This window comes from Biomphalaria glabrata, chromosome 7 (assembly GCF_947242115.1).
Source record: "Biomphalaria glabrata chromosome 7, xgBioGlab47.1, whole genome shotgun sequence".
NCBI lineage: Eukaryota > Metazoa > Mollusca > Gastropoda > Planorbidae > Biomphalaria > Biomphalaria glabrata.
Window position 1 is genome coordinate 27,858,474 of NC_074717.1, and position 22,732 is coordinate 27,881,205.

At 36.6% G+C, this 22,732-nt stretch overlaps 2 protein-coding genes across 6 annotated transcripts in view; one reads left to right on the forward strand and one right to left on the reverse strand.

Moving 5' to 3' along the window:
* Positions 1-22,732, reverse strand: part of LOC106069853 (beta-hexosaminidase subunit alpha-like) — an 80,610-nt gene that overhangs the window by 50,226 nt on the left and 7,652 nt on the right. For 3 of the 5 annotated variants that reach the window (XM_056034625.1, XM_056034628.1, XM_056034627.1), the window contains exon 2: positions 5,896-6,132. The exons of 1 other annotated variant lie outside the window; for it this stretch is intronic. The gene's annotated coding sequence lies outside the window, so the exon portion shown is untranslated. Of the gene's footprint in view, positions 1-5,895; positions 6,133-6,666; positions 6,689-22,732 lie in introns of those variants that run through there. One more of the 5 variants, XM_056034629.1, reaches the window with a different exon arrangement.
* LOC129927126 (uncharacterized) lies at positions 8,425-13,839 on the forward strand (the record flags this gene model as incomplete). The annotated part of the gene is made up of 3 exons (XM_056034350.1): positions 8,425-8,520; positions 9,139-9,346; positions 13,697-13,839. Coding segments are annotated over 3 exons (447 nt in total), but the record flags the coding sequence as incomplete, so codon positions are not given.

A 22,732-nucleotide genomic window follows, 5' to 3' on the forward strand; every position in this document is an offset into this window, starting at 1 on the left:
AGAAGATTTACGGACTTTCCACGCGAAGTCACTCTTACACTCACAACAAGAAGATTTTAGGTGAGGGAGGGCCCGGAGGGGTGTAGCCTACAAATTTGTCTGGTAATTGCACTAATTATAGACAATAGTCACTACAGACTAGATCTAGCGCGTCTTTAGTGGTAACAATAAATGGAAACAAACATTTCTACGCTGACTTCAGAAAAATACTGCCAGGTGAAATGCTTGCTTGAGCCAAGGCCATCCTCAATCACGAGGTCGCGCTTCCCAAGTGGGTGAAAGGCGGTGTAGAAGCGTCACTGGTCAGCTCATTAACACAGCCAGCCCGTAAGGTTATGCGATCAGAATGCCTGGTTAGGCTGCTTTTTTTCCCCCGCATTTTTAACAAGAAATAAGCAAAATAAAAAATTTTAGGAGAGTGGACAAAATTTTAGGAGATTTTCGGCAATTTTTAGGAGAATTTTAGGATTTTAGGAGACTTTTCATTTTTTAGGAGATTTTAGGAGTTTTTAGGAGCGCTACGAACCCTGACAATCTGTTCAGATAATTGATATTCTCTTAACATTTTATGGAAGTTAATGAATAACATAGATGTGTCTACAATCTACAACAATCAGCACTACACTGTATATTTCTATTAAGTCCTAGGTACATCCAGGTCTTCAACTAATAAATAACACTTGTGGTAGACAACTAATTATACAATTCAAACTCAGATCATTTTAATTAGTTTGCAGTGAGGAAGAATAGAAAAGGGAGGGAGAGACAGGGAGAGGGGGAGGGAGAGAGAGGCATAGAGCAAGATAAAACACACGAGAGGCCAATGAAATATATTCAGACATTAAATGTAAGGGTGGGGGAAAGAATGAGGTATCTACGTAAATGTTACCGTGATCGCTCTTTAAATGCATTAAAAAGATGTGTAAGGCTTGAACTTTAAATCAATTAGAACTAATTCAACCTATACCACCACATGTCAAGTGCGATTTCTTTCCCTTGTTCAATATCAAACAAAATAACTAATTACCAATAGTTAATTAACTAATTGTTGTTGTTTTTTTTTATTGATTCATGTTATGTCAGGTAAAGGAAATAACTGCAAAATTTCCACCTGATCCGAGATTGGGGTGGTGGCAGAAATAACGTGTAAAAACCTTTATCCAGAGTGATACAAGCTTTGTAGAGAGAACAAAAACATCTATTTGGGACTGCTTTTTGACAATGTTTTTTTAACGAACCAGTTACATGACTTATCCACATAATTGGGATGTATAACTTTTAGCTGGAAGACCATTGAACATGTCATCAAATAGTTAATAGTGATGTGATAGAATTTATTTTGTTACTTAGAAGAGTGTATTCAGATCTTTTGTTTCTTTAGATCCATTTATTCAAGCCTATTACTAAATTATTCCAGAAGTTTGTAGATCACAAGTCAGGGCTCATGGAACACTAGGGTTCCGCGGAACAAAATTTGGGAAACATTGAATTAACTAATTGGCTAATTTTAAGATGAATAACACAAGAACACCATATTCTAAATGAATAATATTGCTGCCTCTAAGTCTAGATCTAAATTTAATTAAAGTCACTGGGCATAGACTAAAGAATCTATTCTATATTTACATTTAGATCTAGATATAATGTAGATTAGATTTAAGATAGATCTATATGTAGAAAAATAGAGCTAGATCTATAAGCTGAAAACGACATTCAAAAAATAATCTACATAATGATCTAGATAGCTTGGCTATCCTACTTAGGCAGTAAAAAATGTAATATGATAAAAAACGACATTCAAAAAATAATGTTCATAATGCTCTAGATAGCTTAGCTATCATACTTAGACAAACAGAAATTTAATGTGATCTAGATGTGTAGAGCTTAATGTAGGGATTACAGCGATTCCGAGATTATCTTTTTATGTCGCATGGGAGAGGAAGTTAAGGCATTTTTATGTGTTTAAAATAGGACAATAGAAAGTACATATATCCGAAAAAATGTGACCGAAAAATGAATTTTTGACTTATTAATAATTCTGAAACCATGATAGCAGCTTGAAATTTAGAACAGTTATACTTCATTCATTCTCTACTTTTCCAATTCAATGCTCCAAGGAGAATAGCCTCTATTAGTTTTGTGTGTCGCCAGTCAGACTAAACATACAATAATGTGGGTAACACGTATACGATAAGGTTGTGGTTCTTGATAGTTTGCAGTTCAAATCAGCTTCTTATATGCATGCTAAAAATATTGAAAGCAGTCATTTTACCTGTCTGATTAGACCAATTAGGGGGCAGATTTTCATATTATGCAAGTAGTGCGCAAATAACTAACCAAACTGTACATTCAGACAATCTTTATTAAGGGTTGAAAAAGAGATTACCACTTGAATTCTAGAGAACTAGGTCTAGAGTCTTAGTTATAGAGTTTTATATTTATACATTCAGACACTTAATTAAAGGAAAAGACTTCTTTTTATTTAGAGAGATTGACTCTACCATCTGAAATTCTAGATCTAGATTTTGTTACAATTCTAGATATAGATTAAATTTATTCTAGATCTATTTATAGTTTTAGATCTAGAGCCTTAGGTTGAGTTTTATATGAAGATATAGAGTAAATCTAGTTAAAGATCTAAATCATGATCTTCTATCATTTCCTTATTTCGTCGCGATATTCTTTGATCAATGGAAACATGACCATTAACACTTCAGATTATTAAGTCGTAGCCCAAGCCTCTGCAGGACGGTAAGAAATGGGGTCGAATAGTGTTCAACCAAGAGACGCTAAAGAGGACAGCGCGGAGCGCATACCACAGAACCAGACAGCCATCATTCCAGTATTTTCTGTGTATTCTAGTTTAGATTTCTTAAGAAGAAAACAACTACTTCATTTTTATTAGGAAATAATTTACATCCAAAACAAAAGAAGCTCTGTGTCAAGTCTTAGTGTTATTACAAAAAAAAAAAAAAGGAGGACTCATTATTATTATATGATTTAAAAAGAGTTAGAGGTTTGTTTTTTTTTTTTTGTTTTTTTTTTTGTTGTTGTTTTGTTGTCACAGTCTGTCAGAATAAACGCGGGGACCGCATTTGAGTTTCCATGAAACACAAACACCTTTTGTTTTTATTGTTTCTTTTTTTTTTTTCGTCAGGTACAAGAAATAATTGTGCAAAGTTTGAACTTGTTCCGAGAATGGGTGTGAGAGAAATAACTCAACATTTTTACCAGACAGAGTTGCTCTGAACTTTGTAATGAGGACAAGTATGAATGGACGCCCATAAGATAGCACGTACTTTGTGGGTCGGATTGTTTGGTAATGCCAGGGAAGATTTTGACACCCTGTCCGCATCTGTATATAGCCTTTGTTTTTCCATACAAATCAAACTTAACATGATCCATTTTTTAATAAGGCAAATATATGTATACCTCAAATAGCTTTAAAGAAGAAAAAAACAAACACGGCACCTAGTTTGACAATCGTTTGAAAACCTACAAAAATGGTGTAGGGTATAGCAGTAACACATATTTATTGGAGTTGAGCATTTAATGATTTAAACCTTGAAATAAACCACAGATTCATTGTCAGCAAACTTTTTTGTTTCCAACGGAACGTATGAAACATTGGGCGTACTTTGAACCAGAAAAACACAAGACTTGTATACCATGGTTTGCAAGAAACAAAGAGTACATGAAATCTCAAATAAAAGAGTTAACGCCTGAAGCCGACAGTGGAAACATTTGACTACACCTAAATGTTAACAAGACCCGCTAAGTGAATCAACTCGACTTTTGGCTAGCTGTTGTAACTTTTTAAAAACTCATACACGATGTTACATACACACACGCCACTGCTCGACACTGTACGGCCAAACTAAACATAGCACTCGCTGAACCAGCGACCAACGCTGGACCAAAACCACTCGACAAGTACCACGACTAAATGAGCACATATAGCTGTCCAAAGGGTTTCATCAGTATCAGCGTTCAAGAATACAAATTGAAGACTATTATAGATCTGTATGTATTTGAACTAACAACGTGATACATCAAGTAAAACAAGATAGACTCGCACCTGTATATTCAAAGGGAAAATGTAGAGTCCATAATTCTATTCAAATGAAGAAATTGTAAAACCACTGTTGACTGTGTGATCCCTGAATACTTTCACAGAAGCATATCCCATTTGCTCTTGACATCACTGTCTTTAAGGTGTTTTTAATTCCAATGGTGTGACAAGTACATCTTTACGTTTTCCATGTTTAGGACTGGGCCATTCTCAGACCACAACTCGATTCACTTTCCAAAGTAAATGTGTCTTCTCAAGCTTTCTCCCTAAACCAGAATATTGGGAGCCAATAAAACAATAACTTCAATTTAACAAACTGTAGAATGGACAGCGGGTTACGATACAGAATTCTGAATGACATTTATAAAGTTGAAACAAGAAAACTAATCAAAGCTAAATCGACTTTCTTTAAGTTTGTACCAGTAATTAACATTCATACAAAAAGACTGAAAGATAAATATAATGATAATATAGCGAGGTTATGTCGAAAGTTCTATGGCAGGAAATAAGTCACAGCGGTCAGTGTTAGTTTTTAACAGCGGGACTTCACCCAGTGTTTCTCAAACTTGTATGGTAATACCCCCATCTAGATGAAACATAACATTCGTTAGCAAGCTGGGGACCTGATGAATCGTTGTAGGCGCCCATAGTGGGGTCCGGGAGAATGTAAGAATGTGATGAAAAAGAAAGAGAAAATCATATAATTATAATTAGAAAACAATTTTCCGGTTTTAAGAAAATTAAAAAAATGCATTTTCCTGGCCCTCCCCCCCCCCCCCCCCCCCCAAAAAAAAAAAAAAGATTTAAGTAAAAAGGGAGTGAAGCGAGCAGATATTGAAGTGTCACTATTCATCCTAGTTAAAAAAAAAAAAAAGGTAATAAAAAAAAATTCTTAAAAATAAATTCTTTCTTTATAAACATGATGGTGGTCTGTTATTTTTCATTCTATTTATTTCTTGTAATGCTTCCTTATTGCAAGGAGTTTTTCCAGTGAGTTCTACCTAATCAAGATCTATGAACAGTGCAGCTAATGATTTCTACATAAGACGGTGTGCAAATTATACATGTTATACAACTCTACATAATTGAACTCTGTACTGAATACAAAGAAACATTTGAGTCGAGCGCGGGACTTCACAGTGAGCTGTGTTCAAGACGTAAGTCAATCTAAATTTGAAGAGGACCTTTAGTATAAGGATCAAACCACAATGTGGAACCAATCATACTTAAACTGTTATGTTTGTAAGAAAATCGTTAAAGCTGTTTCCGAACTACTCATCCAGTGTCCAGGTTCCACCCAGTTACTACCCATGAACAGTTTGTAAACTGATAAAGAATTAGTCGAAAAAAGAAAGAAAGTAAAAAAAAAAAAGTCTACCCCCCCTCCCCTATTTTTTAGGAGGACGATGCGCCCCCTTACTTTGAGAAACAGGGGGGTTAACGTTTCCTATGTACACAACAGTAGACTAGAATGCTCACGTGTCGGGCCATATTACATTTACTTGTGAAGAGAAATAACTAAGGGCTATCAAACGTTGCAAGTCGTTTAAACAAACAGCCAAATACTGGGCAATAAATGTATGCTTTGTATGTTTAATACTTATTTGACACTAATCTAAATGTTATAGCCAGGGAATGCAGGTGTAAAATGAAGTTTTCATACTTGAAAGAAAACCTCGATCTCAGTTCACTTATCGACTCTCTCAAGTTACTTTCAAGTAGTTCAAATTAAGCAGAAGAAAATTGATCATCCTCGGAGACATAGAACTGGTATGGCTAGGTGAAGGAAAGTATCACGCATTCAATAGACACACATCACTTACCTACTGGAGTCGAGGTCAAAAGCTTTGTCAACGATGGAGGCTACTGCATCGACACTGTGGCATAATAATAATCCAAGCATTCAGCCATGAATGACCCCATTACCGATGTGCTACTGACTGGGGGGCAAGTGGTTGGAGGGAAGGGGGGTTCTCCAGGGAAATAGCGTCAGTTAACGATGCAGTATGATGTCGTTCTTCAAGTCTTTTTGTTATTGTGATCACTCTACTCCTGGGTCACTGTGAAAGATAAGTCAAATGTCAGGGTTAAGAGACATGAGTAGTACAAACATGGAGACAGTTGGACTTGCACGCTAGGATGAATGGCTATGAGTTGACATTTGGCCTGGTACATTCACTAGTTTCTTTGTATCAAAGATAAAAACAGGCTATTAATAGTAAGGAAATTAATATTGTGCAACTTTTGTTCACTGTACTGAGTGTACTCCCAATGGCTCCACTTTTGACGTTGCAGGCCAACATTTGGGTTTAAAAGCAGGTTATGCTCTAGATTCTATATGTCATGTCCACGGGGAAATAAAATAAGGCCAGTGAGTTCAACGAGCCACGGCAGGACCATCCACTGTTAGTAGGGCTAGGACGTCATAGTCAGGTGCTCAACATTGTCTTCATTGTTAAATGTCTTTGTAAGAGAAAAAATCAATACTAACCCAATACTTCGAGTGGCTTTTTTTTTAAATAGAGAATGTCTGAATTTTGCACCGGTAACATATATACATGACACTTATTTCCTAATTATGCATTCATACTCACCAAAACCCACAGATTTACGATCATCTCTGGATGTTGATAGTGTGATAGTGTGTCTAAACTATCTACTAGTATGTTAGTATAGATTATACATTCATTCTCAACTATCATTGTTCCTCGAATATCATTGAAAATTGATTGTCACCTTGTCACCTGGGACTATCTCTCATCCACATGAGAAAAATTAACAAGTTATTGCCAGGGGAGCTGGGTGGAGGGTGCATGCCTCCCCCAAGCACAAACCCGTCCCTTCCCCCATATCCAGCAATCACACGTGTCGCCCCCACCTGTCTTTGACACCCAACGAATCAAATAATATCTTAACACAATAGGCTACATGACATCAGAGGCAAACAACTGTGAGTGTGCAATAATAATAATAATAATTGTATTTATAAAGCGCTGTTAACAAACAAAATGTAGGCTCAAGGCGCTGTAATAACATTACAAACACAAACTCGACAATAGAGATCAAAAACTAATCTAAAAAAGTTTTAAACGAGTAGGTCTTAACTCAATCAGTGTGTGTACTCAGAAGAAAGTGGATAGAAGCAAAACTACTTTAGTTCTCAGTTCTCAGTAAACATGTTAGTAATCCAGTTGGAGGAGGGGGTATTGGGAAATGGAAAAATTTGGAGGGAGGGGGTCGCAATATATTTTTTACATTTGAAGGATGAAACATTTCAACGAAGGGTTTCGAATAGCTTTAGACGATGAGAATCAATTGACTGAAAGCCACATTTCTAGTTCAAACTCTCATCTAATTGTGCTCTAAACAGAATTGTAAGAAACAATAAAACAAAACCTGTTCCCAATACATTACGTTCTAATAGATCACAGAAGAATGAGAAAAAGAAAGTCTACTAAGAATTCGCAGCAATTAGCTCAAAAGTTACGGTCTTGTGACTCTATAGTGGTTAATGAGAACAACGAATTCAAATCCTAGTTTATATATATATTGTCTGTATTTCTCTCTTTAATTGTATACAGCGTGACACCTGACTGTGTGATTATCAGGTTCAAACAACACTCGCTCGCGAAGCAAAATCAATTCCGTCAATCAAACAACCCTTGCTCAATAGCAACCTGTTCTTTCAAAGTGTCACCCAGTTCAAAGTAGTTTTTAAGCAAGTACAACTTCCAGAGGAGAGAGAGATAGGAATATCAAATCAAAAGAAGACTGGAGAGAGAGAGACAGAGAGAGAGAGAGAAAGAGAAATATCAAATCAAAGGAGCAATAAAGAGAGAGAGGGAGCAATATCAATAGCAAAGACAGAAAGAGAGTTAAGGGACATATATCAAGTGAAAAGGAGAGAGAGAGAGAGAAAGAGAGAGTGGAATATTAAATCAGAAAGAGAGAGAGGATAATATCCAAACAGAAGGAGAAAGAGATGAATATCAAATCAGAAGGAGAAAGAGGGGTATATCCAATCAGAAGGAGAAAGAGAGGAATATCAAATCAGAAGGAGAGAGGAATATCAAATCAGAAGGAGAGAGGAATATCAAATCAGAAGGAGAGAGGAATATCAAATCAGAAGGAGAAAGAGGAGAATATCAAATCAGAAGGAGAAAGAGGAGAATATCAAATCAGAAGGAGAAACAGGAGAATATCAAATCAGAAGAAGAGAGGAATATCAAATCAGAAGGAGAGTGGAATATCAAATCAGAAGGAGAAAGAGGAGAATATCAAATCAGAAGGAGAAAGAGGAGAATATCAAATCAGAAGGAGAGAGGAATATCAAATCAGAAGGAGAAAGAGAAGAATATCAAATCAGAAGGAGAAAGAGGAGAATATCAAATCAGAAGAAGAAAGAGGAGAATATCAAATCAGAAGAAGAAAGAGGAGAATATCAAATTAGAAGGAGAGAGGAATATCAAATCAGAAGGAGAGAAGAATATCAAATCAGAAGGAGAGAGGAATATAAAATCAGAAGGAGAAAGAGAAGAATATCAAATCAGAAGGAGAGAAGAATATCAAATCAGAAGGAGAGAAGAATATCAAATCAGAAGGAGAGAGGAGAGAGGAATATCAAATCAGAAGGAGAAAAATATCAAATCAGAAGGAGAGAGGAATATCAAATCAGAAGGAGAAAGAGAAGAATATCAAATCAGAAGGAGAGAAGAATATCAAATCAGAAGGAGAAAGAGAAAAATATCAAATCAGAAGGAGAAAGAGAAGAATATCAAATCAGAAGGAGAAAGAGGAGAATATCAAATCAGAAGAAGAAAGAGGAGAATATCAAATCAGAAGAAGAAAGAGGAGAATATCAAATTAGAAGGAGAGAGGAATATCAAATCAGAAGGAGAGAAGAATATCAAATCAGAAAGAGAGGAATATCAAATCAGAAGGAGAGAGGAATATCAAATCAGAAGGAGAAAGGAATATCAAATCAGAAGGAGAGAGGAATATCAAATCAGAAGGAGAAAGAGAAGAATATCAAATCAGAAGGAGAGAAGAATATCAAATCAGAAGGAGAAAGAGAAGAATATCAAATCAGAAGGAGAGAAGAATATCAAATCAGAAGGAGAGAAGAATATCAAATCAGAAGGAGAAAGGAATATCAAATCAGAAGAAGAGAAGAATATCAAATCAGAAGGAGAGAGGAATATCAAATCAGAAGGAGAAAGGAATATCAAATCAGAAGGAGAAAGAGAGGAATATCAAATCAGAAGGAGAAAGAGAGGAATATCAGAAGGAGAGAGGAATATTAAATCAGAAGGAGAAAGAGAAGAATATCAAATCAGAAGGAGAGAAGAATATCAAATCAGAAGGAGAAAGGAATATCAAATCAGAAGGAGAGAAGAATATCAAATCAGAAGGAGAGAGGAATATCAAATCAGAAGGAGAGAGGAATATCAAATCAGAAGGAGAGAAGAATATCAAATCAGAAGGAGAAAGGAATATCAAATTAGAAGGAGAGAGGAATATCAAATCAGAAGGAGAGAGAAATATCAAATCAGAAGGAGAGAGGAATATCAAATCAGAAGGAGAGAAGAATATCAAATCAGAAGGAGAAAGAGAGGAATATCAAATCAGAAGGAGAGAGGAATATCAAATCAGAAGGAGAAAGAGAGGAATATCAAATCAGAAGGAGAAAGGAATATCAAATCAGAAGGAGAAAGGAATATCAAATCAGAAGGAGAGAGGAATATCAAATCAGAAGGAGAAAGGAATATCAAATCAGAAGGAGAGAGGAATATCAAATCAGAAGGAGAGAGGAATATCAAATCAGAAGGAGAGAGGAATATCAAATCAGAAGGAGAGAGGAATATCAAATCAAAAGGAGAGAGGAATATCAAATCAGAAGGAGAGAGGAATATCAAATCAGAAGGAGAGAGGAATATTAAATCAGAAGGAGAAAGAGAAGAATATCAAATCAGAAGGAGAAAGAGAAGAATATCAAATCAGAAGGAGAAAGAGAAGAATATCAAATCAGAAGGAGAGAGGAATATCAAATCAGAAGGAGAAAGAGAAGAATATCAAATCAGAAGGAGAAAGAGAAGAATATCAAATCAGAAGGAGAGAGGAATATCAAATCAGAAGGAGAGAGGAATATCAAATCAGAAGGAGAAAGAGAAGAATATCAAATCAGAAGGAGAAAGAGAAGAATATCAAATCAGAAGGAGAAAGAGAAGAATATCAAATCAGAAGGAGAGAGGAATATCAAATCAGAAGGAGAAAGAGAAGAATATCAAATCAGAAGGAGAAAGAGAAGAATATCAAATCAGAAGGAGAAAGAGAAGAATATCAAATCAGAAGGAGAAAGAGAAGAATATCAAATCAGAAGGAGAGAGGAATATCAAATCAGAAGGAGAAAGAGAGGAATATCAAATCAGAAGGAGAAAGAGAGGAATATCAAATCAGAAGGAGAAAGAGGAGAATATCAAATCAGAAGGAGAGAGGAATATCAAATCAGAAGGAGAAAGAGGAGAATATCAAATCAGAAGGAGAAAGAGAGGAATATCAAATCAGAAGGAGAAAGAGGAGAATATCAAATCAGAAGGAGAAAGAGAGGAATATCAAATCAGAAGGAGAAAGAGAGGAATATCAAATCAGAAGGAGAGAGGAATATCAAATCAGAAGGAGAAAGAGGAGAATATCAAATCAGAAGGAGAAAGAGAGGAATATCAAATCAGAAGGAGAAAGAGGAGAATATCAAATCAGAAGGAGAAAGAGAGGAATATCAAATCAGAAGGAGAAAGAGAGGAATATCAAATCAGAAGGAGAAAGAGAGGAATATCAAATCAGAAGGAGAAAGAGGGGAATATCAAATCAGAAGGAGAGAAGAATATCAAATCAGAAGGAGAAAGAGGGGAATATCAAATCAGAAGGAGAGAGGAATATCAAATCAGAAGGAGAGAGGAATATCAAATCAGAAGGAGAAAGAGAGGAATATCAAATCAGAAGGAGAAAGAGAGGAATATCAAATCAGAAGGAGAGAGGAATATCAAATCAGAAGGAGAAAGAGAGGAATATCAAATCAGAAGGAGAGAGGAATATCAAATCAGAAGGAGAAAGAGGAGAATATCAAATCAGAAGGAGAAAGAGGAGAATATCAAATCAGAAGGAGAAAGAGAGGAATATCAAATCAGAAGGAGAGAGGAATATCAAATCAGAAGGAGAAAGAGAAGAATATCAAATCAGAAGGAGAAAGAGAAGAATATCAAATCAGAAGGAGAAAGAGAGGAATATCAAATCAGAAGGAGAGAGGAATATCAAATCAGAAGGAGAGAGGAATATCAAATCAGAAGGAGAAAGAGAGGAATATCAAATCAGAAGGAGAAAGAGAGGAATATCAAATCAGAAGGAGAAAGAGAGGAATATCAAATCAGAAGGAGAAAGAGAGGAATATCAGAAGGAGAGAGGAATATTAAATCAGAAGGAGAAAGAGAGGAATATCAGAAGGAGAAAGAGAGGAATATCAAATCAGAAGGAGAAAGAGGGGAATATGTAAATGAAGACAATTCGACCTCTTGAGAAAAAGATTAGTTGACAAAGAAACGCATGGAATAAACTGGTGTTTGCAAGAACGACAAGAAGTTCATCTGGATCGTCCCCAACTGTTGGGAGAACGAAGCACTGGATAGATCCACATGGAGTGCAAGCATAAAGAAAGGCTTCTGGACCGCAGCAGATGGTGTACACACCAGAAATAAGAAGAGAGAAACACTGCAGTGTCTGGTGATCACAAATGTGACCGCAAATGTTTCTCAAGGATCACACGAGAAGCTGCCAAGAGACTAGTCTCTCGAGACGTAACATGCCACTGAGACACGGCAACAACTAAGGTCATTCCAGAATCAGACATTCTACAAGTCAAAGAAACGCAAAAGCACCGACACCTACTTCAACGTTTGAAAATGCTTGATACTGATGTGATTAGTTACTTTTACTCAAACTCCCTAGCTCAACCATTACAATACAAACATATACATCATTCATAACCAAGTTTTGACAAATAAAAAGTACAGCTAATATTAGTATAGAAAAGATGCTGCCCTATTTTGCTAATCATAAAAATATTCAAATAACATACGCTGTGTAAAACAAAACCGCTGAGTGTTTTAGCACACTGCTGGTCAAGATATTTGGTTTTCGTTCAACAACAGATCATGCTAACAATTGTTTTCTCGTTTACTTTCTACTTTTGCAACTTGAAAAGACATAACAAAAGAAAAGCTGTAGATGTGTTGTTTTGATAATACAATATCAATACAGAAATTACTGTATGCATGGCTTGAAGCAAGTTATGTAGGCTTGACCTGACAGAAATGTAAGCTTAGGAGAAACGAGCTGTTACCACTAAAAAGGCAAAATATATATATATATATATATATAAATGAAGCCAGCCATTTTCAGTTTATAACAAACTTTCAAGGATTAAGGAAGATTTCGTTTGAACATATGTTTGAGAACTAGATAAATAAAGAACATTACTTGGTATTCCCTTGCACTCGTACTTTCTTCTCTCTCTCCTAACTATTTTTGTTCCAACTAGATCTATTTACAAGAAACCATTCGCGACCACTCACACCAAACAAAAAGGACACCCACCCACCCCGGCCCGTCACAATGGTTCAACTTCTCAGCCTAACTCTAACTCTTCAATAAACGAAATAGGTTTTTGTTTGCAATGAAGACAATGTGTCTAGGAGCTAAAAGAGACGATGCTGCGTTTCCTCTCAGGTGCAGTGCAGTAGTCATTGAGACAGGATGAATTAATCAAGAGAAACTGCAACAAAAGGCGGCTTAAGCCTTGCTACATTTAGGTACATAGAGTGTCGCAGAGCAACCAGACGCTTTATATCTCTTTGTACTCGCTAGTGTGTGTGTGTGGAGGGGGGGGGGGGTAAATGTTACATTTCAGTTGCATAAGCGAACATCTAGTTATTATAAACACAAATGGCACGGTGACATCAGCAAAAGTGACAAATTATTTGATTACAGTACTTTTTTAAAGCAGGACAATTTTTTTAAGTTATGGATTACATTTTATAACAAGTTGATTATAAAACAAGCAAAATAAAAAAACTAATCTAAGGGGAATAGCTCAACACTTAAAACTATATATCTAAATCATGTAGACGTTGTTTCCCCTTTCCATATATAACAAAATCATTGATTACCAATAATTAGTTGACAAATTGGTAAAAAGTTTTTTAATTGATTCATGTTTTTAGATTCAATAATGATTGTTTAAAGTTTCAACTTGATCCAAGAAAGGGTGTGGAAGAAATAACGCGTACAATTACCTAAGTGAACAAAACCCCACATATTTAGCCATATTTCTGAATACTTAAATATTAATTTCCTTTCTTTGGTATCAAAAAAAAAAAAAGATTAATTAACAGTAATTAATTGACTTATTGGTTAATATTTTTTTAATGATTCACATTTTGTCTTGGCCAATAACTAATTGTGCAAAGTTTCAGCTTGATCCGAGAATGGGCGTGAGAGAAATTCTAGACTAACAATACTAAATGTGTGCGATTGGAAATATTTGTATGCATTGTTTTTGTTTCCTGCTTAAAGCCTGCTCAGTGCGCTCTAGTGGATCAGTTGTTGGGCGATGGAAGGAGGTCAGAGACAAAGTTTCCGTGCTGCCTTCAAAAACGATTAAAAAAAAAAAGTTGCTCGGGCCTGAATTCGAACACAAGTCTCTAAATACAAGCTAATGCAATTGAGTTGAAAGAAAAAGGACTGGAGAGTTTAAAAGCTAGTTAAAACATATACCAAAATACAGAGTTTCTATTTGGCCGGGGAAAAATTTTTTTTTGGTTGAACTAAACCTCGCAGTGTAAAACTAGTTATGTGAGCAAGAAGAAAAAAAGCGATGACTGTTGTAGTCTACACATAGTCTGTGCTTAACTGGAGAATCATCGGTAAAAGCCTTCCATAGCTTCTAAGGCTACATGTCCATCTGATCTTGTCAAATACATGTCCTGCATTCTTCCTTTATCTTCGAAATCTATAGAAATTGCATTTTTTAAAATCTCTTTATTTCATGAACCCCGTATATGTAAATATATTAGATCTTCTCGTTCTATTCTGGCCCGAATATCTCTTTTACGATCCACTTTAAGCTCTAGATCTAGTATTTTTTCGTGACTGATGTAGTAAAAAAATTTTTTTTTTTTAAAAGGCAGCCATATTATGTACTGGTCATTCTTTTTTTTTTCCCTTTTTTTTTTTGTAAACGTGTGCTTGTGATCCATCGTCATTCAGGAGATCAGATGCGTGCAAGAGATAATAAACTTACCCCCCCCCCCAAATCCAAAAAAAAAAAATTCGTTAAAAGTAAATTGAAAGTGGGAGGAGCAGCAAAATGAATTCTGTCCCAAAAGAAGGGGAAAGTAGTCAATGTTGTCTAGAGCAACTATAAACCCAATCGAACACAGCACTTAACACAGCTCTAGTCCAAAGGTAACAACTCACACCAGCGTACATCGAGACTGGCCTGTATGTGTCAGGGCGCTGAACCGTTGTCCCAAAGACAGCGCACTACGCTGGTTCAGTGCGAACGAACTTTGCCAGTAAAAAGTAGACCAATATCCAATTCTAACAAGAGGATAAAGGACAAACACACCAACCATAGAGGGATTGACCTTTTCAATTCTCAATTCCAAGTTAATGATCTTTCCACAGCATCTATCCATTTCATCTGGAGTTGGTCTAACCTAGGCGACAATGTTTCCAAAAAGGTCACTTCCGTTTAATTTTATACCATTAGGAGAGGTGATCGCACCTTGCAAACATACGCCCCACAGAATAGACGTTATAGCCACTTTTGCCCCACAGAATAGACGTTATAGCCACCTTTGCCCCAGAGAATAGATGTTATAGCCACCTTTGCCCAGAGAATAGACGTTATAGCCACCTTTGCCCCACAGAATAGACGTTATAGTCACTTTTGCCCCACAGAATAGACGTTATAGCCACCTTTGCCCCAGAGAATAGACGTTATAGCCACCTTTGCCCCACAGAATAGACGTTATAGCCACCTTTGCCCCAGAGAATAGACGTTATAGCCACCTTTGCCCCACAGAATAGACGTTATAGCCACCTTTGCCCCACAGAATAGACGTTATAGCCACCTTTGCCCCAGAGAATAGACGTTATAGCCACTTTTGCCCCACAGGATTGATGTTATAGCCACTTTTGACCCACAGAATTGACGTTATAGCCACTTTTCCCACACAGAATTGACGTTATAGCCACTTTTGCCCCACAGGATTGACGTTAAAGCCACTTTTGCCCCACAGAATTGACATTATAGCCACCTTTGCCCCAGAGAATAGACGTTATAGCCACTTTTGCCCCACAGAATTGACGTTATGGCCACTTTTGCCCCACAGGATTGACGTTAAAGCCACTTTTGCCCCACAGAATTGACGTTATAACCACTTTTGCCCCACAGGATTGACGTTATAGCCACTTTTGCCCCACAGAATTGACGTTATAGCCACTTTTCCCACACAGAATTTACGTTATAGCCACTTTTGCCCCACAGGATTGACGTTAAAGCCACTTTTGCCCCACAGAATTGACGTTATAGCCACTTTTGCCCCACAGGATTGACGTTATAGCCACTTTTGCCCCACAGAATTGACGTTATAGCCACTTTTCCCACACAGAATTTACGTTATAGCCACTTTTGCCCCACAGAATAGACGTTATAGCCACTTTTGCCCCACAGAATAGACGTTATAGCCACTTTTGCCCCACAGGATTGACGTTATGGCCACTGACTTGGATTATCACTGAATTTGTAATGGACCTCATTCACCAATCGTAAACAAACAACATTTAGCCACGTGGTTCTCTATCTCTTCTATATAATTTACGATCTCATGTTTAATTCATGATGGTTGTCAGGTGACAGTTTTTTTTCGTTGTTTTATCAATAAGATCACGTGACTAAATGTTGTTTGTTTACGTTGGTGAATGAGGTCCATTGTTACTTATATACATCATGGTTAACATATTTGAAACAAGGTTAAAGGGATCAAAGTGCAAAACGTGAAACATACAAAGTTGAAGAGATGAATAAAAGCGTCCGTGTTGAACAGGTTCCACAGGTGGGTGTGATAAGGTCGCCAAGATAAGTGATTGGGGACAAGTCTGTAAGTCAGCGCTCAATACCAAACAATAAGTAAATGTAGACACTGTTAATGCAGAGAGTGAATAAAACACTTTTGTAATGGAAAGCTGTTGTCAATGAATTCACTCCGGCTAGTAAAAGGAAAACAGGGCTAGAACAAGTAACAAAGCTAACACGGCGTTACTGTGCGCTTCATTGCCGTGCACTGCGGGCACGAAATACGGTGGAGCAGTTGTTCACTAAAAAATAGATCAATGTACACACATGTTGAAATGTTGATCAATGTACACACATGTTGAAATGTTTTCTTTCAACACAAAATGTGAGTTGTAAAAGCATAACGTTCTCTTGTGTGGAATGAGCGAAAAACAAATGTGTGTACATTGGCCAATGATGACCCAATGAGATATAACAAATGTGTGTACATTGGCCAATGATGACCTAATGAGATATAACAAATGTGTGTACATTGGCCAATGATGACCCAATGAGATATAACAAATGTGTGTACATTGGCCAATGATGACCCAATGAGATATAACAAAGGTGTATACATTGGCCAATGATAACCTATTAAGATATAACAAGTGTGTGTACATTGGCCAATGATAACCTATTAAGATATAACAAGTGTGTGTACATTGGCCAATGATAACCTATTAAGATATAACAAGTGTGTGTACATTGGCCAATGATAACCTATTAAGATATAACAAGTGTGTGTACATTGGCCAATGATAACCTATTAAGATATAACAAGTGTGTGTACATTGGCCAATGATAACCTATTAAGATATAACAAGTGTGTGTACATTGGCCAATGATAACCTATTAAGATATAACAAGTGTGTGTACATTGGCCAATGATAACCTATTAAGATATAACAAGTGTGTGTACATTGGCCAATGATAACCTATTAAGATATGCCCGAAACAACGCGCAATGCCTCAAGGTAGATCAAAATGTTTCGAAAAAAAAAAAAAAAGAAAATGCTTGTGGAATGTATGCTATAAAGCAGAAAAGAATGTAGCTGTGTCGTGGCCGTTGACTAAGGCCCCAGGCCAGGCTTAAGAGAATGTCCTTACCAATGTTGCTATTTCCTTCATATCACATCTTCTTTTTTTTTATTCAACATATTTAATTGGACAAAAAAATTGCTTTGAGGTTTTCTGTTGAACTTGTATACCACTATATCTATATATTGTGCTTACTAATATGAATCTCTCTCTCTCTCTCTCTCTCTCTCTCTCACACGATGAGGTTCCTCATTTAAAAAAATGGAAACAAAATTGAACCTAGCACAAAGAGTATCTATCTATATATATATACATAATTCTCTTCTTCCCTCAATAGTTTGGACGAGAAGCAAGAAGTAAAGGAAAGATCACTCTCTTATTTCTGGGGATAGTAACCCCACGAAAAAACAAGAGGGGGGGGAACACGTGGGTATTCACACGTCGATACGGATGGCTGCGCGCTGGACTGTCAAACCCTGCCCGCTCCCATCCCCCTTCGTCTTGCGGGAGGTTTGGACTAAAAAGTAAACTATCTTCAACTCTGAAGGAACATCCGAAACAGGTAAAACATTTTACAAACAAACATTTTACAAACACTAAATAGCAGGGCCGGACTTAAGCATTGTGGGGCCCTATTCGAAACGGATTTCGCGGGGCCAAGTTTGGGTAGGGAAACGGACAATAAATGAAATTTAAGAGTTTGAATTAGAAAATAAATTCGTCGTCTATGCATTTTATTCATTCTTTACTACGTACAGAATTACTTTACGATCTTCGCGTGTAGCAAAGTCATACAGTATATCAAAATAATTCCTACATAGATCTCGCTCAAAAGCAAGAATTACCAAATGTTTCAATCTATCTTTGAGAATTGTTGATCTCAAGTAATTCTTCATTAGTTTGAGGCGCGAGAAGCTTCTTTCACCTGATTACACAATTACCGGTACGGCTAATGCATAATACCGTTTTTATTTATTGCACGTAGGATTGCCGTTTTCCATATTGAATGGCAGCCCAAAATGAAAATTTTTGTCTATATATTTGCGTATAATTTTAAAGACCTTTTCGTATATTTTGCAATTTAGGGAGATTTCCAGGAGCTCTTGGTAAATCGACAGGAGGGCGCGGGATATCTGTTTTAAGTTATAATATGGTTTATTTTAATAATTTATACACTTTGAACTAGTGCGGGGGCCCACTGCGGTCGCATAGGTTGCAGTGGCCTAAGGCCGGCCCAGCAAAAGACCGGCGTATGCTACGCCGCCGGTCGACTAGTCAGTATAAGTTTTGTTTTTCCTATGGAGTTGTTTTTTCTCTAATTGCAAATGAATGTATCCTACACATTACAAACACCTCCGATAATTCCGCAATCAATAAACGAGCGCCTAGGTAGAGACTTGTCAATATGATTAGTTTTGAGAGGATTTGTATAACTTCAAATAATGTATACGTCATCGTTCTTTCCCAACACACACTCAACATCTCAAGTCGTTAGCCATAAACTAGGCGCAGTTTGAGAACTCACAAACAAACAAATGTCCACAGTCGTTGTTTTGTTTAAGTTCAAAAAGACATGCTACTAAACACCCACTAAAATTGGCAGAAGGCTACGAAAACAGGTGTGAATGCAAATGAACACGTGAATGAGCTTCATTATCCCTCGCGTGACAGAGCCTCTAATTCAAAGAGATTACCTCATGTCGCACTGAAAACATGGCTATTGTTCAAGTGAAAGGTGCTGCTATTGAACACACCTTTACAAAACACAGCAGCAGTAGATCCATGGGAGGATCAAGGGAAGCGAATGTAGTCAATCTAAATGGCATTTCAACGGGGTTAGAATAACAGTAAGCTACAAACATTAGCTGTCTCCTAGTTGAAATGACATCAGAATAGATGAAAACAGGCAGACAGGATGTCTTATTCAAGGGCAATCGTACAGCACAGGAAACAGTAAACGCTAAAAGTCACAGGGTAGTATGACTTAGCATTGGACTGTCAAGTCAAAAAGTATGCCAAGATGACGCGACTTTGGCTACGTAGTTAAGCGATTGAAATTTTTAAAAAATGTTAGGTAGAAAAAAAAGGAGGTTCCTTCCATTCAACTATTCGCAGTTGTCACTGATTACCAAATTGTTTTAAACACAACTTTGTTAACAGATTTTCAAATAGGAGTTTTAAGGGTCGCATTCCTTACACCCGAATGTGTGAATTGCATTGCAATTTCATGAAGAAAATAGATAATTTTTTTAGAATTTTTACCGTAAATAAAATGACTAAATGAAAATGCTGCTATTCCGCTAAATATAAATTCCCACATCAATAAGTATATATATGTAGAAGAAGCGTATCGATGGTTGCCTGGTCGTGCGGTTTGCGCGCTTGTCTTTCATTTGGATTTATCGATGGTCTCGAGTTCAAACACTGCTTGCTCCCATCCCCCGTCGCCCTACGGGAGGTTTGGGCTAGGAAGTAAACTATCTTCAACTCTGAAGGAATATCCGAAACATGTGAAACATTTTACAAACATTTTATGGAAGAGACTTTTCAACAGTTCGAAACGGAAGGATAATTTCTAGCAATGTCTAGAGACTTTCGGAGAGCTTCTTTTGTAGACTTGTGAACCTTTAGAGTCGTGTATATTAGTGCCACGTATTAATGTCACTTATTCAATCTCTAAGATAGTATTTAGATCTAGAAATATACATTTATAGAATCTCCGGCATGTCACAGTAACTTCTTGTAACATCTGACATCTCAAGAAAAAGTCTACAACTTAAGCACTTCTCAGCACCTTCAGCACCTACATCGACAAGAAGACTCGTGATAATTAGTTACAAATAATTGCCACACAGGAAAGATCCTGATGATATTTGTGTCAAATATTGAACATTGCATGAATAAATCTTTCTTAGAAATTCGAATGCTCTAAATAGGTTACAGTTTTCGAGCTATGAATGTGACAGATGGAGAAAATTATTGATAGCGGTATTAGGTAACTTGAATACATTTATTTATGTTTAATGTCTTAAACCAACTAGGTATCTTTGACATAACTAGACGTAAACACCTCTTAACAGCGGTAATTTAAAAGTAGAGCGTCAAGTAAACAAAAACAAAATGTAAGTTATAACACCAACGAACAAGGAAATAAAACTACACATGTCCACCTCCTGATAGCGGTCAGTGTATTACTGTGGTATTGCAACATCAAGTAAAGAAAAACAAAAGTGTTGAAGTGAATGACAAACGTACAAGTTTCAAAGTTGACTTTGTTTCAGTTCACATAGAGCCTTCTAGTAGCTTCTTGTACAAGTAGCGTGTGTTCTAACAGAGATCCACCGTAGGGTAAAACCTACAAACAGAAGTACCAAATAATGAAGCGTACTGAGCCAAGCCTTTGTGTAATGTTTGTTTGTGTCCCAGCCTCCACACCAAACAAGCTTACACTAAGTCTTGTTTCTAAAGTAGAATGGTCGGTAGTCCGCTTCAATAGGACAAACAAATCCACAAGAAGAAAGCTGATGTCTGCTCTTTGAAACATCCTCAGTTTCACTCAAGCAATGGACGTGTTCATAACCAATTGAAATTCCTTTATTGCATCACAAAAAGAACATTTACAATAGTTTGTTCAGTAGTGCAACTACACTGTGACAAACTCTTTCAGATAATGTACTTTTAGCTTTGTCTATTGTAATTTAACTTCAATAATATTTTCAGTTAACTGACTTAGACTAAATACTAAATATACTTAGAACAGTTCCAAATGATTGAGACAGCATTGATTAGGAATTAGTTTAGGAAAACTTATACACAGGGAAGTTCTTACTTTTAATGAATGGCTAACTTTATCACCAAAATATACCACACCAGGTTTATTCCAATCAAGAATAATGGTAGCAATTTCTAGTATAATTAAAAAAATATATAGGGAGAAAAAAAAGAACATGTTAATTTTAAGCAGCAATGACAAAAAGTTGGATTACCCGCAGAATTGAACATTTTCACGTTTTTCATGTTTTGTTTGGTGTAATGCACAAATTGTAAGACAAATTTCCTTACGGACAATAAAGATTATTATTATCATTATTATTTGTATAATCTTTTTTGAAATATTTTTTTTTCACGAATTAGCAATACTTGAACAAAGAATGCACACTATTATTTGGGGGAAAAAAGACACTTCGCTGTTTTATTTCGTTTTGTTTATCCTAGCTACGCCACTGTCATACTGTGTCAATATTTCAAACCATTCCTGGATCTGTTTTATAACCAAACAAAAAAAAAAGTAGTATCGCTTGTAATGGACCATGAGGCAATGTTGTTGCTCCATTAATCTTCGGTTTTGTCCATACTCGTTTTAACTTTCCAACCAATACGCCTCAAGAGAATATATTACAAGAATACAAGACAAAACAAAGGAGGCTATAGTATAGTACCCATAGCACAGATCAATGAATCGTTTCTAGTCCAAATCTTTTCACCCATATCGGGTAACCCCTCTTCCCCCCCCCCCCCATTCTTTTCCAGCTATGCGAAATATAGAACTCCATTGAAAGATTTCTTTTAAGGAACTACAATTTATAAGTTACAGTACCCAACTCTTTCCAATCCCAGCTTTCATTGCACTCAAGTTTAGAGATATTCAAATCTAGATCTAGTTCTATGTAAAGCTTTGCTCTGTCCTAAAATATGGTCCAATAGAACCTAACACTGAAAACAACACAATTTGAATCGCTTGCGCTTTGAGTGAATCAAAACTACTCGAAATGATTCCTGCCTGTTACAAGACACTGGCCTTAAAACACCCTAATAAAGAAAACTATATGGAGAACTCCCTGATTTGGAAACCAATGCGCAGTTCATCTCATATATTCAATATAATATTGGTCTAGTCATCTGAACGCTCCAGCATAAAAATGAAAACGAGGAAGAAGGAAAAAAAAAAGTGGAGTGGGGGGGGGGGGGGGCGAAAGCAGCTCAGGGATATGTACCAATTAATCAGCGCAGTGTGCAGTAGCTGTACTACAAACTGTACTTAACACCAGATCTCTCATTAGCTTACAGTCACATTGACATCTACATGGACAGCACGAAACATGAAAACGGCAGTGATATGGAAAACGTGCTTGCCCCTGAAATGTTACTGACACGGGGGAAAAAAAGCTACTCAAGTTTAAGGTTAAGCCAGCGGTTCTCAAGCTATGATTACTACCAAACAAGATCTACATAGGTAGAGGCTTTCATAGGTCTGTAACATGTTTTTAAACAAAAAGAAAGATGATCCTCCAACTGGTGTAATTTAAAAATGAATGTCTTTATTCAAAGATGTCATCAGAATAAAATTCAAAAAGAACTTCAGATCACAAGACATGTAAAAATAATGTCGACATTGAAAAAAAGCAAACACTGAATCAGATATCATGACCGATGCCATGCCCTGACCTATG